The sequence below is a fragment of the Clupea harengus genome, chromosome 1 (genome assembly GCF_900700415.2).
Source record: "Clupea harengus chromosome 1, Ch_v2.0.2, whole genome shotgun sequence".
NCBI lineage: Eukaryota > Metazoa > Chordata > Actinopteri > Clupeiformes > Clupeidae > Clupea > Clupea harengus.
Window position 1 is genome coordinate 23271867 of NC_045152.1, and position 18156 is coordinate 23290022.

The 18156-nt window shown below is 41.3% G+C and overlaps 2 protein-coding genes across 4 annotated transcripts; both read left to right on the forward strand.

The window, feature by feature from the left end:
• The first annotated feature begins 74 nt into the window (after positions 1 to 74).
• Positions 75 to 6639, forward strand: LOC105898570 (tetraspanin-16-like). The gene is made up of 8 exons (XM_031580645.2): positions 75 to 279; positions 827 to 927; positions 1671 to 1868; positions 2109 to 2183; positions 2326 to 2433; positions 2600 to 2755; positions 5780 to 5863; positions 6355 to 6639. The coding sequence occupies exons 2-8, from the start codon at positions 862 to 864 to the stop codon at positions 6529 to 6531; spliced, it is 864 nt and encodes a 287-aa protein (XP_031436505.2). The 5' UTR covers positions 75 to 279; positions 827 to 861; the 3' UTR covers positions 6532 to 6639.
• A 2393-nt stretch (positions 6640 to 9032) lies between these two features.
• Positions 9033 to 17682, forward strand: zgc:158403 (tetratricopeptide repeat protein 39A). 3 transcript variants are annotated; one of them, XM_031571874.2, is made up of 19 exons: positions 9033 to 9774; positions 9881 to 9945; positions 10679 to 10783; positions 11360 to 11491; positions 12166 to 12224; positions 12600 to 12667; positions 12892 to 12956; positions 13233 to 13332; positions 13432 to 13497; positions 14186 to 14294; positions 14540 to 14607; positions 14940 to 14999; positions 15293 to 15454; positions 15803 to 15894; positions 16021 to 16141; positions 16253 to 16364; positions 16635 to 16749; positions 17054 to 17170; positions 17509 to 17682. In XM_031571874.2, exons 2-19 carry the CDS (start codon positions 9911 to 9913, stop codon positions 17618 to 17620), a joined length of 1698 nt encoding a protein of 565 aa, XP_031427734.1. In that variant the 5' UTR covers positions 9033 to 9774; positions 9881 to 9910; the 3' UTR covers positions 17621 to 17682. The 3 variants fall into 3 exon arrangements, with proteins under 3 accessions (XP_031427734.1, XP_012681189.1, XP_031427756.1); XM_012825735.3 differs by having other exon boundaries at positions 9033 to 9945; XM_031571896.2 differs by lacking the exons at positions 9033 to 9774; positions 9881 to 9945 and having other exon boundaries at positions 11401 to 11491.
• Positions 17683 to 18156: the final 474 nt, after the last annotated feature.

Sequence of the window (18156 nt, forward strand, 5' to 3'; positions counted from 1 at the left end):
TGACTTTCTTTTTTTTTTTACTTTTCTTTTCTTATTTTGTAAAGAAAATACATGTTAAACGGATAAAGACAAATTGTGGACAACTTTTAGCATCAACCATGAACATTGGGCGTTGGAACTTCTGCAGCTGTTGCCATGGTAAACACTGAGTTCTGGAATGTGTTCATCTCACCTTTGTAGTTTTGTAAAGGTTATTAGCACCAAGCTAACTAAAACAAGCGGGGCCTCAAAATGAGCACCCAACACTTGTGATTAACATCCAATTCACATGTTCCTATAGTAAGTAACTTACGCAAACATTTACATTTAGCTTAGGCTAAATCAATTGATAGGTAGCAGCTCAGAGATTTACCTAATAATCCTAGCAATAGGTTAATACTATGCCGCTTGCTAGCTAGTTTCCGAAGCTGACTGACGTTAGCGGGAGGTTGATCGTGTGCTAGTTACTATCAAGATCACATTTAGCCAGCTAAAGTGAGCTTACTAGTTAATGTTTGACATTCATATAAAGTTGTTTACAATCGTATTTACTTTTACTGAGGCAGCATTATTACATTGCACTCTGAGCAACTTTCGAATGTTTGGAAAATAAAGCGATTTGTGAAAAATGTTAAATTAGCATCAGATAGTTAAGCTAACACTGGCCAGCCACGTTGTCATAACGGGGAAGATTGACGTTAGTGTTGGCGAAGAACTGTAAATTCATCTCAAGCTTAATAGGCTAGTAGGGACAAATTATAATTCTTGTGTAAACTAAATCAACAACAATTTTGTCGTTTTTGGGAGTCGTTGGCTAGCAATCTTATAACTTTATGTCCTCTCATAGCTTCGAATACCAGCACAATTTACATACTTGCAAAGATGGCTGGACGTCGGACATACTTATGTATTAAGTATTCAATGGTATTTTCCTGTGCAGTGATATTCGTAAGTATTGAAATATCAGTCTTTTCTATTCATCGAAAATCTGATGCACCATGTTGCACAGGCTTTTTTGGTATGTATAGTTCAATTAATAAATAATGGATTTTTGAGAATAGGTTAAATTCACTGCCTGGGAACATGTGTTTACCATTCATTGCCTGCTGTTATTGGTTTAACACAGTGGTGCTGTTCCCATATTTGTTTGATAATGTTATTGTTTACAGTGCAATATTATTGTTAACATTGTTAATGGTATTGCTTCCAAATTGGTAAGTGATTTTTATTACAGGTTACAATCAGAAATACACATGGTTCATGTGAGCAAAGTTGAGGATAGGATAGACCTATTTTTTTTTATAGAACTGAGTCATAATTTCACCAGATCTTGGCAAAGTAAATTAATTAATTTGGCCTGCTTTAAAAATGAAATACGTAACTTAATATGTAGAAATTTCATTACAAGCACAACACCATTCTTGTTGTGGTTAGTGTTGCTGTCTTTGGACTGTGGCTGATCCTAGCCAGGCTAGTAATTGTAGTATAGCATCTTTTTATGCCCGTTTACACTGGATTCTATAGGCAGTTCTCACAGGGCCAGACATGACTGCTGTGGCCATCTTCGTAACAAGTTTACACGTTTACTTGAAGCATGTTGAAAACAGACACACACGCCAGGCTACGCCTACAGGACTTTTCTCTACGATCCACCCCTAACATCAACATATGCCATTCCTCCTGTCTCCTAGCTGAGTGGCGTTATGCTGATTGGCCTGGGTTCATGGATGAGATATGGAGCGGCCACACTAGTAAACTTGATGGGCCATTACTCTATGCAGCTCGTCAACCTCAGCTATATCTGCATTGCCATGGGCTCCATCCTCAGCTTCACCAGTATGATGGGGTGTTTTGGGGCCGGCAAGGAGAATCGCTGCTTCCTGACACTGGTGAGTGGGCTGGGGAATGATACAAGAAGGATGAGGACACAACAGTCCGACTGTGAAATGATGTAGAGGTAAAAGCCAGAACTGGGACATGGTAGATGTACTTTTTGTTTTGTTCATGTGGTGTTTCATTATTTTTATTACAAAGGTTACAACAACTGAATGTCATTTTACAGAAAAATGTCTAGACTAAATTGTTGCCTTGAAATGTTAAGCTAGGACAAATCCTTTCTCTCTCCACAGTTCTTTATGAGTATGATGATCTGGGTTGTTGCACAGGTCATCGGCATACTTGTTGTCATGGCGTACAGTAATTCGGTAAGTGTCCTGTGAGCTGTCCAGAGAATGTATGCAATGACTTTGAATATCTGGCACTGGCTCACTCTCCTTGTTGATCGCTGCCCTACTCCCCCGTTATGAACATAACGCTTTAAGTGATGGTGCCATTCTTGTGCCTTAGGTGGAATTCATGTTGTTTGGGGAGTTTAAGGAGTCCTTGGAAAAGTTTTACTTGGGGGAGTCTGCTCCAGACCCCATCTCCACTGCATGGAATGTTGTCATGACCAAGGTAAAAGGGCACATATTTCCTCTTGAGCACAAACATTTTAAGTGCAGGACACACGTACATTATTGTGATTACATTTTGAAAGTCGTACCATCAACTCTTTGAGTAAGTGTCAATCTCTGTTTCTGACTGATTGGCTCTACCTGTATTTTTCCATGTTTGTCCTTAGTTCAAATGCTGTGGCTTTGAGAACACTACCAATGACTTTGTGGGATCCACATTTACTCAGACCACTGGGCTTGCTTATCCAAAGACCTGCTGCGCTAACAAAAACTCTCCGTCCTGTGATGGCACCACCATTGTCCCCAACCTTATTCACCCACAGGTACTAGAGCAAAATGACCAGTCTTCTCTCCAGCAAACATTCCTTCACAGAACTAATAAAAAGAACTACAAATATTAGACTGCTATAAAAAGAATATTGGACTGTTCTGCACTTAACATATTCTTTGCCTTGCAGCCTTTGCCCCCGCACCCCCCTACGTGTTATGCAAAGGCAAAGTAACGTTATATGGGAATGCTGACTTCATTGTGCTGGAATACAAACTTCATTTGATTAACAATAACCTTAGATAACGTTCCTTGCATAACTAGCTATCAACAGAACTGACAGCACAACTCGCAGCATGACTATCTATCAACAGAACTGACAGTAGAACTGACAGCTAAATTGACAGTAACTGACAGTAAGTTATAGCTTGTTAAAGTACGCAACGGGTAGATTTACAATGACCTTGTCGCTAACATTATTGGTACAGTGGTTTGTCAGATCATGCGGGGCGCCAAGGCCACATTGGCCAAATGAACATACAATATTCACAAGGGCATCAAGGCCAGAAAGAGGAGTAACGACGGCCATGGCAGTTGTGCTGTCTGCGAAATGTATGCCCTGGTTGCTACTACTGTTTGTATCGCTTCATGTAGCTCTTGCACTGCCGCCATTGTTGTGGGTTGCCAAGGGTAGTGCTAGGGTCCAGTTCATCTGTATGATTGAGACACTCAGGGAAGGCATTGGTGGACCAATTCCTTCCACTGTTTGGAACCCTCATGTGCAGTTCAGTTAGGCTGGCATCTGTGCACTTCCCTTGCACTTCATCTCTTTTTTTCTCTGTGCACTGTTTACTTCCTGTTAAATCCTGCCTCTATTTCCGAGCGGCAGTTCAGTCGATATCGCCTGCATGTATATTCAAATATATGTGATTGGTCGTGATCGAGTCGTCACTCCAAATGGAACTCAGCTTTTACTAGATGTCAGTTGTCTCAAGTTTTGTTGTCACTTTGACCCAACCGCAAACACAACAACCTGTGCAGATTTACCATCTTGCAAGCGGGGCTCAGCTCTCTTTGAAGTGAGGTGAAGCAGGTGAAGCCCTAAACTGTGGTTACAAACACATTGTATAGTCTTAACAAAAGGACGATTAGACATCTTTCCTCGTTGTCTTGCCTCTGCAAACCAGGACCACAAGATACCTTCTGCTAGACGTGTGTCAACACGAGAGGCATTATCTGGACCATCAGATTTCCATCTGACAACATGACACATACATTTTTAATATATCTACGGAAATGTTGCTGACACAAATAATTGCTACCATGGGATGTAAACATTCCAGAGACAGAGACGGACAATAACAGGAAACCAAAGGATACATATGGTTCATTGTTTTGTGAAGCACAACACAAGTGAAAACTTGCCATGACAATCTGAAAGACAACCAAAACTGTGGGCAACTGCCAACAAGCAAAGTCTGCTGCGCATGAACTAAAGCTTGTTTAATCACTTTGCCAAAATAATTTTGCAAATCTAATACCATGAGAAAGATTTTAAGCAGAACAATGGTGGGGAAGCGCAATGCTCCCACACGCCACACGATAGCTTTAGTTCATGCGCGACAGACTTTGCTCATTGTTTTGCTCGTTGCCCATCAATGAAATTAGGGCCTGTGTCTATACCAGTGGCGGCGCCAGACATTTTTTTCTGCAGGTGCTATGGGGGAGCTCGCGTTTTAGCGAGGGTGCTAGCCTATGTGTCACATGGTTCTCTACTACTACAACAACTCCCCACCATATCGTCTATCATCTGTTTACATGTTTGCTCTCTGAAGCGTCTTTGGGGTCCATGAAAAGCGCTAAACAAACCGATTTCATTATCATTATCATTATCTAGGCTACTTCCGCGACGGTCACTGACAAAAGGCATACAGCATGTTATAGAGTCCGCAATCCCAAATACTTAACTTACTTTAAAACACTTGTGGTAGTGAGGGTTAAATGTGGGCGCCAGGTGACCACTACCATGTCAGACAGAGTGAAATTAATCTTGGACTAGCAGATAGAATTAACTAAAACAGTCAAGGAGTCAGAAATGTGTTTAAAAGGTATATATTATTTCAGTTCACAATCATCAATAATCACATAAAACCTTATGTATACCTAGCACAAAGACAGACTGCTTGCCCTGGGCTAAAGAGTCTCTGATTTTTTTTAAGGCGACTCCAAAAAAAATCTTAAAAAGAGGAAAAAGGCAAAAAGTTTAAATCTTCGGCAAAAAAGGGCATCTTCGCTACTAATCAACAGAAACGAGTCTTAAGCGACACAGAGCAATCAAAGCATCCAACAAATCAGACAGCTTTCATTAATGTTACACAGCTAACAATACCTTAGTTACATTGTACTCCAACCACGCAAACTGTTCCAAACAGCTTTTACAAAAACTCCTTTGTTGGACTCCAAACATGCGAGGTGGACATTTCTGGAGTTTTGGTCTTCTCGGACCATCCTGAGCGTTAATGCTAATGTCACTGATGCTGCTAGCACCATGGTTAGCACCCTCAGTAGTGGTGGAGGGTTGACCTCCTTGACCACAACGTTCCTCTCCTTAAGAATCTACACCAGATACCCCTGGCATTGCTTCTTCTTCTACGTCACTCTCGTTTCTTAATCGTTCTTCCAAACGTGGACATTTAGGTAGCAAAAACCGATGCATTGTAAACTTGAAACTACCACACACCGCTGCTTTCTCCTTCAACTGTCCAGTAACGTCAACCTTCACAAGTGCGACGTGAAAATTGGGTCAAAGGTAATGACAGAATGATTGCTCTGTGTCTAAAACAATCTGTTCATTTCAATCTGTTATTATTTTCTTTTGTGAGTTAAATATTATTATCACACAATAAATAACGCAGAATGAAATTAAATAACAATAATAAATAAACCATTATTTTCTTGGGGGTGCTATGGGGGTGCTATGGCTAATCCAGGGGGAGCTCGAGCACCCCCTAGCCCCCCCCTGGCGCCGCCCCTGGTCTATACTGATGTTGTCATCAGCGTGTTTTTATTCCTTTCACAGGGCTGTTTTGACAAAGTCATTGCTGTGATCAAGAGCGAGAGTTTGATATTGGGAGCAGCAGTAGGAGTCATGGGTGTTGTTGAGGTAAATTACAGTTTAATTTAGACGTTGACATGTTCCAGTAACATGCCCAATGATTGGACCAGATAACAAATGAAAAAGATACGTTTTTTTATAAAATTGATATTTATATTGATGGTAACGGTATATTTATCTATATGTGTGTGTGTGTGTGTGTGTGTGGGGGGGGGGGGCGATAGTGGTTCAGGACGTCGAGGAGTCGTTCAGCAATCGGAAGGTTGCTAGTTCGTTCCCGACTCCTCACCAAGTGTCAAAGTGTCCTTGATCAAGACGCTGAACCTCCGCCATCGATAGCCTCCGCCATCGGTGTGTGAATGGGTAGATTGTTGAGGCATTAATCTGTAAAGTGCTTTGAGTGCTCTTTGAGTAGAAAAGCACTATATAAATGCGGATTTCTACAGATTTTGAATGTTACTTAAGTTCAGTGAGTTTGGTGATTTTCTTTCGAGTGTTAGGACACTCTGAGCTGACAGTGTATGCTTTCCCCTTCACAGATTGGATCCCTGATCCTGTCCATAATTCTCTTCATAAAGCTGGGCAGCATGCATTACGAAGGGAGACAGAGAATCAGGCCAGAAACTTCTGGAGAGAAGTTGGACATTGGAGAGAAGTTGGACATTGGAGAGAAGTTGCACATTGGAGAGACAGACAACATGATTAAGGCAACATGACTAAAGCCAGGGTGACGGCAACAAAGCATTACTTTTCTTGCAGAGATTTTTCAATTCGATTGGTTATGTATAAACATTAATTCAACCATATTAAAACTTGTTTTTGGGGATTGTACTACCATTTTGTGGTTTATTGGAACAGTTACACGTTTTTGTACTTAGAGGAAGCATGAGAAGGGAAAATTCAGTTTTAACAGCTGAGGCTGTTATAAGGGAGACCGGGGACAGTTGTAACTGGCATAATTTTTCAGCTTGCGTTTACCGTAATGCGATGAAACTCAGATATGTGTGATGGCATCAGCTTTCCACGTTCAAAATTTCAGCTTGTATGTCATTTTTTGAAGTTGTTCATAGGTCATCAGGGGATGGCTGTAACAAGCATTACATGCAATAGTAGTGAAATAGGCTGGCCACTTTTGTGAAAATGTGATACCCTTGGTTTGTAAGCGATGATCTCACAGGCATTTTGAAAACAAACACTGTAACGGCTACAACTTACAGAAAAACCCTTATCTGCCACTGTCGTGGTTTGAATAACGCATGGATGTTGCCATAAACTTTACCTATTCAAACTGGCATGTTACAATTGTCCCCGACACAGGGGCAGTTGTAACAAAGGCTCTCACGGCAGTTTGATGAAAATTAGAAAAAAGTTAGGCACACGTGCTTGAGCTAGACATACAGAATGAGCATGGACGGATTCTGAGCTCGAAAGCCTCCTGGGTGTTCAGAGTGCGCACAGCAAGAAGCTACTCACAGTCCAACCACCTTGTGTTTATGTAACATATTTAATACCTATAGATTGCCTATAGAAGTCACACCACATCAACACATGATGCAATATTAATATATTTACATTGCCACATTAATTTGATTTACTATTTGTAAAATGAAAATGAATATACCTGTGTCCAAAAATTAGACATTTGAATTATAGCATCAACAACATATCCAATCTGATATATATTTTTTTTAAATACAATTTCTTTAGAAGGATTATTCAGGTATTACCATGATACAACTACTTAGGCTATAAAATGTTGATTAACCAGATTTTTATAGAAAAAAGGGTATTCCAAATCTGAACATCCCCAATCAGAAACCCTTATAATCTAAATCTAAACATCTTGCTGGCTGCCTGGGGGACAGGGGACCCAGAATGCGTCACTGTCACTGACACACACATGCAAGACAATATATACATATAAAATAAATTTAAAGCAGTACATCTCTAATGATCAGAACAAGGTTGTTTCTAGCTATTGAAAAGATCATCTTTCAAGCATCAACCCTGGAGCAGCGAGGCTTACTTGGTGCAGGTTTGTAGGGCCCCAGTTGCCCAGAGAATGGGCAAAAGTTAAGTGAAATAAGATATTTTTCGTTTCAAAGAAAGTGTTATCACAATCATAATGTTTCTGGCAAAAATAGACTAAAAGGTTTGCACATCTTATTGTGAGTGAACATTTCAGGAACTATTGTTTGTGGATATGGCGGATTGTGAAGCAGTTACGTTCTGTGGTTTTGCAACCTATCTAGTGAATATGTGTGTGACTTTATAACAGGTATATTCTTGTGTTAAATTTGAGCATTTTGTGAAATGTATATGTATACAAAAGGAACAATATGAACTTTGTTTAAATACACTTACCATTTATTTACAGTTTTGAGCTATATGCATGTATGCATAAAATGTAGGATAATAAGGCAAGAATATGTTTGAAAACAATGCAAAATGTTGATTAACAACATTTATAATAGGGCAGGGGTATACACTATCATAATATGTTTAAATATAACCGCGACCAGCAGCATTTTATTGCGTGTGAACCTTTACATCACAGGTGATTATTGGCTGCTGAATTCTGATTGGCCATTTGGCGTCCTTTTTCTTGAGCAAGCCAACTGTAGGCAAGTGTAAGCATATCAATTTTTTTTAAATTGACTTAATTCGGTCCAAAGAATGTGGTAGTGCTTCAGGGTGTGAAATTCTGTTAAGTTTGAACCTTTACATCACAAGTACTAGGTTTTTGCATTGAACATTTATCACTAGATGGTGCCGCTCCACAAATAAATAGTAATAAACTAGGTTAATGCGACGCCTAGAGGCCAACTCCCCATAACAATTTAGTAATTTTTTTTACCATATCAGCCACTCGAGACTACAATCTTGCCAAGTTGAATGTATGTGGATCGGTGAAGTCTAAGAATATGATATCGTCGACCAAAAATCGGTAAAGAAAAACAAAACTAATATTAATAATAATACATCGCTTTTTACAGTTCTCAAAGAACCTTAAACTTTTAAACATAATGACTATTACTATATTTTTTATGTCATAATTAGTGAAGTAAATATAGAGACGTGAGGTGGATGTTGCATGATTAAATGAAAGCAGTAACTTTCTAGCGAAAAAAAAAGTAGTTTCACCTGTACCCGGTCTCTCCTACATAGATGCATTCTGCCCTCTACTGACAGTATCCCCCATTTGCACAGTTTATCTCTATCTGTCCGTCTGTCTGGGTGTTAACTAATCTATTAATTTGGCTTGCTGTGTTCTATATCTTTGCTGTGTCTGCTAAACTGGCTTTATGTTTATGATTGCTTGTTTATCTTAAGTGCCTTTGTTTCTTTGGTCATATCCTAATTTTTGTAGTCTCTGTTAGACATAATATGAATATCAGACGGTTCATTGGCATCTTATCTTGATTACCATCGTTTCGTTTGACCTAACTATTAATGTGGCTATGAATCAGTGGACATAGCCTACAAGTAAATATGTGAATATTAGATTAAGATACAAAAGAATGTATCAAGGAGCCTGAATTTGTTAAAAGTTCACTACCAGGCTTTCAGAAGAAAGACAATCTGTGACCACATCTTGAGCAAACAGTTTCAGTGCAAGAACAGCCTCAGAAGGGGAAGAAAGTCTTTTAACAGAAGAATTTATTTTTGTATGTAAGATATGTGGTTATTCACTACCTTACAGAAAATACATTTCAAGTGAATTAATTTATTAACAAACAAAAAAAAAAAACATGTCGCAGGTTATCTGATGTATGCGTGGCATGTAAGCCTATGCGCGGCGTTGCTAAGGAGGAGTCGAGCAGTTCTTGCCACTGTCGAGCACACCCACTCTGGACAAGCACCTTATCCGTGTGAAAAGCACTATTCGTTTGCACTTTGTCAAGTTGCCATTCAGACGGTTTCGTGGGTATCACAAGTCTACATGGGCCCATAATACGGTTCGTGGGGATGACCAGTTTATAGCATATGTTGTAAAACGTACGGTCCTTGGTGAAGAGACATTTTACTCACAAATATATACGGACTTCCCTGCATTTTCTGCAGGTGCTTACGCACGAGGCCCGTGAAGGGAAAATGTCCAGTGGGAAACATGCACCTGTGGCTGAAAAGTAAGTGACGTTAATTCACCTGTTTCATATGCTAGAAGAGAAACAAATCATCATTGAATATGTATAGAGAGTCACTGTGCTTTGTCTATTCATTATGCTGTAAACGTAAATTATATTTATATTTCTGTGGACGCTGTCATTTCCTTGTCTCTGTAATGTTGGACGGAAGCAGACAGCAACTTATTTCCCTGTAGCCTTGTCTGTCAGCAACTTCGCTTTACATCACTTATTGAGTAATCTTCTGTGTTGTGTGCTTGCTTTGTTTTGTGGAGCTTAGAAAACGGAAAAAATGAGATAAATATCCTTATGCAGATAGTAGTTGTAAATATGGGTTTCTCCTGTAGCCTTATGTCCATGTCGTGAAGAGTCATACAAATGTTATGTTCTCAGTAAACATGAGACACCTTGAGCTGTGTGCTCAAGCGGGTGATGTTTCCGCGTTACTAAGCTGCCTGATTAAATGCCCCATTGGCCGTAAGCATAAAATCCATACAAGATTACTTGTACATTCTCTTCATGACAAGATAAAATGACTGGGCCTAAATGGAATTCTAAACCTCAGTTCCTTTCAGTAGATAGGGACTGCCATCCCGAAATGAAACTGTGAGGCTTTCATCATATGTGTCTACATGTATACATATGACTTGGCTATTCTATTTAGAAAGGTAGTTGCTGTTGAATTTCCTGCACTTCAGTCCTTTGAGTATGATGTGTGTGCTTGTGCGTGTGTCAGCTCCTCATCGATGACCCTGCAGGGATGTCTGGAGGAGTGTATGGAAGCCCTGGACCTTTTTCTCAACAACCACTTCAGTGAGAGTTTGGAAAAGCTAAGACCACGGTACAACAACAATATTATGACCCTTACCATAGTCACTGGCTTGAAATGATGCTGTTGTTAGTTTAGTATAGTTAGTATAGACTGTATTGTAGTGGCTTTGTTGAAGGGCATCTTATTGTTGTAAACCTACAGTGTAGAGTGGTGTCACTAAGTGCTACTGCTTTGAAAGGCTCTTGTAGTCTTATAGGCAGACTCCCTCCCTCCACCAGGATGTAAGGTGTTTGCCGAAGCCTACACCCAGAGCTCCACAGTCAGTGTGGAACGCCCTGCGTATAAACACACCACCAAGGTGTGTGTGTGTGTGTGTGTGTGTGTGTGTGTGTGTGTGTGTGGGAGGGGGGGCGATGTAGATGACGAGGTGTGTGAAAAGATGAGAGGCTATAAACAGAGAAAAAATTATCTTTTATCTTTATAGGCCACTCACAGGGTTGCTTGGTTATTTTGAAGACAATGTTGAACACGGATTGCTTCTGTCTTTGACATTTGCAAAATAAATGTTCTTCAGAATTCTTCAAGTTGACCTTGTATGTGTTTGTTTAATGCAAATCCATCTCATCTCATGTCCAACTCTGCCAGTGCCAAGGACAGCATGTACCATGCTCTCATCTATGCCACAGTGTTGGAGATGCAGGCCATGATGACGTTCCAGCATGAAGACATTGTCAACGCTGGAAACACCATGAAATGTGCACAGGAGGTGTGCCAGAGGTGGGCACTCTCACATCCTCAGTCTGCAACTCTCCCTCAGGGAGGCAGTGGGTCTGATACTGAACATGTGGACTTTTCTTTACAAGTAAAACCATATACTGTCCAGGTCTTTGCTTTGCTTAGTTTCTTGGGGAAACTAGTTGTATGTATAAAGGGAAATAAACCGTTACTTGTCCTTTTACTACCGATACTATTGCAGGCAGCATATTAGAAAGCTTCATCTTAGACATGGTTTCCTTCATTAAGGGATCTGAGCTGAGCCATCTGTGTGAGACATTTGCCTGTATTTGCATTCGTTTTGGAAAGGAGGCACTTAACATTGGTCAGCATTTCCAATTCTATCGGTTAATGCATACTGAGAACAGGAGGGGTATTACATTGTATACAGTGTATTCCAGATAGTGTTTCATGTATCATCAGTTTACTTTGAATCGGGTGAAAAAAACTAAATTAACAAAAACAACCACCACCACCATACATTTTGAGCTCACAACTAGCAGCTACTTAACTAGATTCTTCTTCCCCTTTTTGTGGCTGGAAACAGTGCTCACGTTGCTTTCTTGTGTTTTTTTCACTAACACATTAGCATCCTGAGACGTTGCTTTCTTTTTCTTGTTGTTTTTTGATGAAATTATTGTCCAATTTGCATTTGTTGTTTATTGATTTTGTGACAGGTTTCGTCGAAAGTCTGGCTCACTGGCAAGCAAGTTGTCTGGAGACAATTTTTCTGAGGGTAAGAAGACATGTTTGTTGAGGAACTGAGGAAGCACCACTGCGATTGGAACAACTTCACACATTATAACAACACACATGCCTCTACCAGCATAGGGCAGTCATGTTAACAGCTTGCTCATAGCACTCTTTCACTTGACCATGACATTTTGCATATCTTATGACCACGATCACTTTCTCTGATTAGCATAGCAGGTACAAAATAAAATGACAGGAGACTTTTGTGAACAACACAGCCCAATTGTGTCCAATCATGGTTTGATTGTGTGGGAAACTGTGTGTGCTTTGTTTGTGTTTCTGGCTGCGTGTTGATGCGTGTTTTGTGTGTGTCTGTGTATGCGAATGTTTAATATGTGTGTTTCTTGTGTGTGCGCAGAGCAACTCCATGCTGAGGTGTGCTACGCAGAGTGCCTTCTACAGAGAGCTGCTCTCACATTCCTGCAGGTCAGTCAGGTGGAGCTCTCTCAAACACTCCGCTCTCGTGACTCCATATCAGACCTCCTGTCTGTGGAACTGTGGTCTTAAAAAATAAAATAAAATGGAAAACCATCAGACTTGTATTAAAAGAAACTTGCATCACCTTCCATTTGGAAGGAGAGAGGAATCCTACATTCCACTATTGTCTGTGGCCTCATCTTTTATGAATGTGTCCTTTGTTGCCCACACAGGACGAGAACATGGTGAACTTTATCAAAGGAGGACTCAAAGTGCGCAACAGCTACCTCATATACAAGTCAGTTTTCTTGGCATGAATGCTGAAATGATTGGAATGGGGAAGAAGATGAGATGGGAAATTATCTGTCTATCTCTCTTAATCTATCTCTCGCTGTTGAAAAAACTATCTGGCAGTTTCCTTTTAGTTTTTGCCACTGGGCTATTGTGTATTAACAGAGCAGGATTTCATTCATTTAGCTATTTGTCATGTGGTGATTCTACCTTATCTAGACATGCTTTGTGCCAATACAGTTGTTGGGTTATTGTGTGAATGATGACGCTGTTTCTTATCCAGAGAGCTCCACACTTTTGTCCAATCACGTGGGCCTCGCACAGGGCCCAACCACTCCCAGCTTGAGGGAGGGTTGTCCTTCGGTATCGGAGCCTTTAACTTGGTATGCATAAGCATTATGAGAGCTTTTTTCAGTAGGTGAATGGCAGCTGGTGTGTTTCTTTTTTTTATTTGCCTGATCTTTTTTTTCTGCCTACATCAGACCCTGTCTTTATTTCCTCCACGGATCCTGAAGATTCTAGAGTTTGCAGGCTTCTCTGGTGACAAGGTATCTCACTCCCTCATAAACACTGTTACTGATAGGTGAAAATTCACCCTAGTTACCTCAGGACTCCGGAGCTGCATATAAGTATTTATTAGACAAACAACAACAACAATTGCAATCAGGCTCACTCCCAGCACAAGGCTGAAAGTGAAGCCATGACAAACACACCGCACAAGGTTTATATAGACAGAAGTTTAGCGTTCAGCAGGGATAACCACGTGGTGGATCTCTGACATCCAAGGCTCCCTATATTGCAAGGATGGCAGTTTTGCACAAGGTCGGAAGAAGCTTATCACCTCTGGTCTAAACACGCTCTTGTACAAATGCAGACTAAGTGGCACCTAATATTCTAAGTTACACACACGCAGAAACACAGAAAAGTCATGTTCCTGCTTACATAAGTACATGATTCATATAAGGTAATTAATAATACAAGGCACTTAAGTCATTAACAGTGTTTGAAAATGATCTCCATCAGTTACCAGTGATACTATTTCCACCTGTGCATTGTCAGTGGTAAAACACAATTGGCTAACTAATTCTGTAATACTGTTTCACTGCCTGATATTCAAGCGCACGAGACTCTCCTTGTCCCCAACAACTCCTGTCTGTGACGAGAGGGACATCTAGCTCCTTTGTGTCGTGAACATGTCAGGTGCTCGCATGAACCCCTCTTCTCTGTGCACTGTAGGAGTATGGTTTATCACAGCTACACCAGGGGGCGCTCTCACACAACCTGCGCTCCATGCTGTCCGCTCTGCTGCTGCTCTGCCACTACACCTTCCTCTCCTTCATACTCGGTAACCTCTCACTCCTCCTGCTCCTCACTCCCGGCCACGCATTTCACTATGTCAGATGTTTTTTATCTAGTTTTTAGCGGACAAATGACTGTTTTTTTGGTGTGCTCACCGAAACTGAATCCAGATCATACTGTCAGTCTCAGCCCAGAAAGCTCTGGATGGTCCCCTGGTGTCCATCCAGCCTGCAGACAGAGCACTGATGTTACAGTCCATATGCTTTAATTTGTGCGTGATGTGTGCCCCAGGGACGGGGGAGGCTGATGTGGCCGAGGCGGAGAGCCTGCTGAAGCCATTTCGCCTGCGTTATCCACGAGTGAGTCATAGTCCTCAGCTGTCTTTCTGAATACTGCGCCTTCCGGGGGAGGGTGGCCAAGCATTGCATAGTGGCCATCAGCCATTTCTGATAATCATCTTTTTTGAAAAGGCAGTTATAACTAATTGGAGAAGTGGTGCCAGCAAGAAGGCGAGCCGTTTGGTGATTTGGTGTAATGCTGTGTTGATGAAACACTGTTTTGTTTATGTGGCATCAACGTCAAGGCCTGCTGTGCTGAGCAGAACACTGCATCAAACATCAGCCAAGAAATGCCTCCTATTTAATTTCTCCTCTCTCTCGCTCGCTCTATTTCTCTCTCTCTCTCTTGACAGGGTGCCATTTTCCTCTTCTTTGCGGGCAGAGCGGAGGAGATCAAGGGGAACATTGATGAGGTGCGCAGAGAGGGAGTGGAGACAGCCTGCTGATTAAATATCACCACAAAGCTTGATAGCTTCTTAGAAACACATCAGCACCTGGCTTTGTCCAGTGAAAAGGTCTTGGTCTGGTTTAGACAAGAGAGACCAGCTCATCTAAGTAATTGGTTGTCACAATTTAATTGTATTTGCCGCAAATAAAAGGGAACTTGCTCGCTGTGCTGTAGTCTACCAATTTAACATCATGAGTCATGACGTGTGTGCCTGGGAAAGATAAATGGGAAAGGCATGTTGTGTCTTGTTTTGGCCAGGCGGTGGCGCTGTTTGAGGATGGCTGCAAGGCCCAGCAGGCTTGGAAGCAGTTTCACCACATGTGCTACTGGGAGCTGATGTGGTGCTTCACCTACAAACGCTTCTGGAAGATGGCTTATTTCTACGCAGACCTCCTGAGTCAGGAGAGCCGATGGTCCAAGGTAAACACACACACATTTGTGCAGTTAAACATGCGCACAACTTGCACCCAAAAATACATACTCACTATTGCACAATGGCCTTGTACATAAAATCAGATAATATAACAAGAGATTGTTGTCCTAACTGGTTCCATATACTGTTTGATTGAGTCTGGGAATGGCTTTGTTATTGTGTCCTTCCGATCAAAGAGCCTGAATTAGCGAGCAGTTGTTCCTAATAACATCGTACTGCCCTGGAGGCTGCCAAAATATGAAGAGAATTTTGCCAAATATCACAAAAATGTTCTACAGTAGCACTTCTGAACCCAGTATCCTTCTCCCATTCATGTCCATCTCGCCCTCTCTCAGGCCATGTATGTGTACATGAAGGCAGCCTGCCTCAGTATGCTGCCTCACGAAGAGTCCAGACCCTTCGGGGACAATGAGGTGGAGCTCTTCAGGTGAAAACCAAGCAGCAATTTCCATCCCAAAGGCCGTATTATGTCTCTCTCATTATGTCTAAGTTGTTCTGTTGTGTTCACTCTCCCTCCCTTGCCTCTCTCCCAATTTGGACTTGTCTCTCGTAGACAGGTGCCTTCCTTGAAGCAGAAAATAGCAGGCAAGTCTCCACCCACGGAAAAGTTTGCCATTCGGAAAGCCCGCCGCTACAAAGCCAGCTGTCCCATACGGTTGCAAGTGCCAGTGCTCGTAAGAGTCAATCTCTGTTTTTCTCTCTTTTGTACACAATCAATACACACGTAAGCATTAGAAGAAAAATGAAAACAACTAAACCAATCAACCTGCTTCTCTGCTGCTCAGGAGATGATGTACATGTGGAATGGCTTTGCCATGATCAGCAAGCGGCCTGAGCTCACTGAAGGCATGATGGAGACTCTCCTGGAGGCAGAGCGCTCTCTACAGGAGTCACCTGGTACTGCACACGTCTGATTCTGCCAAGAGGCCATTTACACCATGCTCATAAATGTATAATGTATTTTTGACCAGTATAACCAGTACAAAGGTAGGAATCTACTAGTACTGACAAAATGCAGTCACTGCTAAAGCCTTTGCTTATTGCAAAGGGAATGTAAGTGGTGCAACATTCTTTAGGGGAGGTACCATGTGAATGTAAACAGTTCAGGGATGCCTGTGAATGGATGACAGAAGTGTCTCCAACTGTTTAGTTTCTTTTTCTTCGCAGTAAATGAATATACATTAGACGACATGTGTGTCATTCAGCTGCTGAAGGGACTGTGCTTTAAGAACCAGGGCAAAATCCAAGCAGCAGAGGAATGTCTCAACACTGTGTGCATCAAGTGAGTCCTCTAACCGCTTTTCTGTCGAAGTACTGATAGTTTACACGTATGCATTAAACAGTTGACCTAGACACATGAATATTGACAAATTAGTAAATCAAGATCGAACAGTAGTTAAAGTCACAACCGTAGTACTCTGACGTTTACCTATGTATTGGCTGAAAATTCCATGTAGTATGTATGCATGATTGGCACAATGTAAGTGTTAAGGTATCTATAAATAATAAGGTATCTATATATAAGGTAGTTAGTGTCAGACACACATAGATGAACTGTATCTTTGTGTGATCTGATGACTCCATAGTGAGAAGAAGTTGAAGTTTGACCACTACCTGGTTCCCAACGCTTTGCTGGAGCTAGGCCTTCTCTATATTGACCTTGGGCGGCGAGAAGAGGCAATCAAGCGACTGCAAAAGGCCAAGTAGGTCCTCACAGTTCCTGGTTCAAAGCAGCATTTTACACAAATGCTAAGGCACCTTACCAAGACAAACATGGATTATTATCCTCCTGGCTTCTGTAGTAAACAGCCTACCGTTTCATCAGAGTTCACCTAGTAGCAGCTCATCACATCTTTGTGAGATCTGGCTTGCAGAAGAGTTTGCTTGCATAAAGTATTAGAAAATGTTCTTTTCACTGTTCCCTCAGAATTACATCACCACTACAGTTCTAGACGCATTAGTATCTAATTAAAATGCATAGATGCTAAATGCCCTTCTACATGACTGATAGTTCTATTATCCATCACTTTCCTCTCCACAGACACAACTACAAAGAGTACTCCATGGAGTCTCGCACCCACTTCCGCATCCACGCTGCCCTCTCTAAACTGAAAGCTGACACAAGTGACCAGGGAGAGACAACTGCACTGTAATATCAGCTGACCTTCCAGGGAAAGGAACTCTGCTCCTTTTAAAGCATGTTTCACAGATCCTTCATATGGGGCAAATCAGTGGTGTTTTAGTGATAAGCATGGCTATTTTTAACCCTTCCCTGAACAAGGAGGATGTACTGTTATGAGGATCAGTTTTTTCTTGGATGGTATTTTGTTATACTGTTGCACCCCTCCCGAAGGAGCAGTGATATTCTGTTTTATGTTTAAATATTCCCAAAAAAGAGAATTGAACACGTGTGTGAAATTTTAAAATGACATTTTGTCAAGACACTTGAACCTACTATCAATAAAGTGTCTTGAGGTCTTATATTGCATTATGTTTAGTGCAGTTCACTACATTACAAGTCATGGTTAATATTACCATAGTATTTTATCACCGCACGGATCAATGTGCAAATCAATTTTCTTCCTGTGGTCTTCATCTAGAAGTTAAGTGGACAAGTGTCAGCTATTGTGAAAGAAATATTCAGGAAAGCTGTGAAAACGGCCCCATTGCATTTGCACTAGCTGAGACA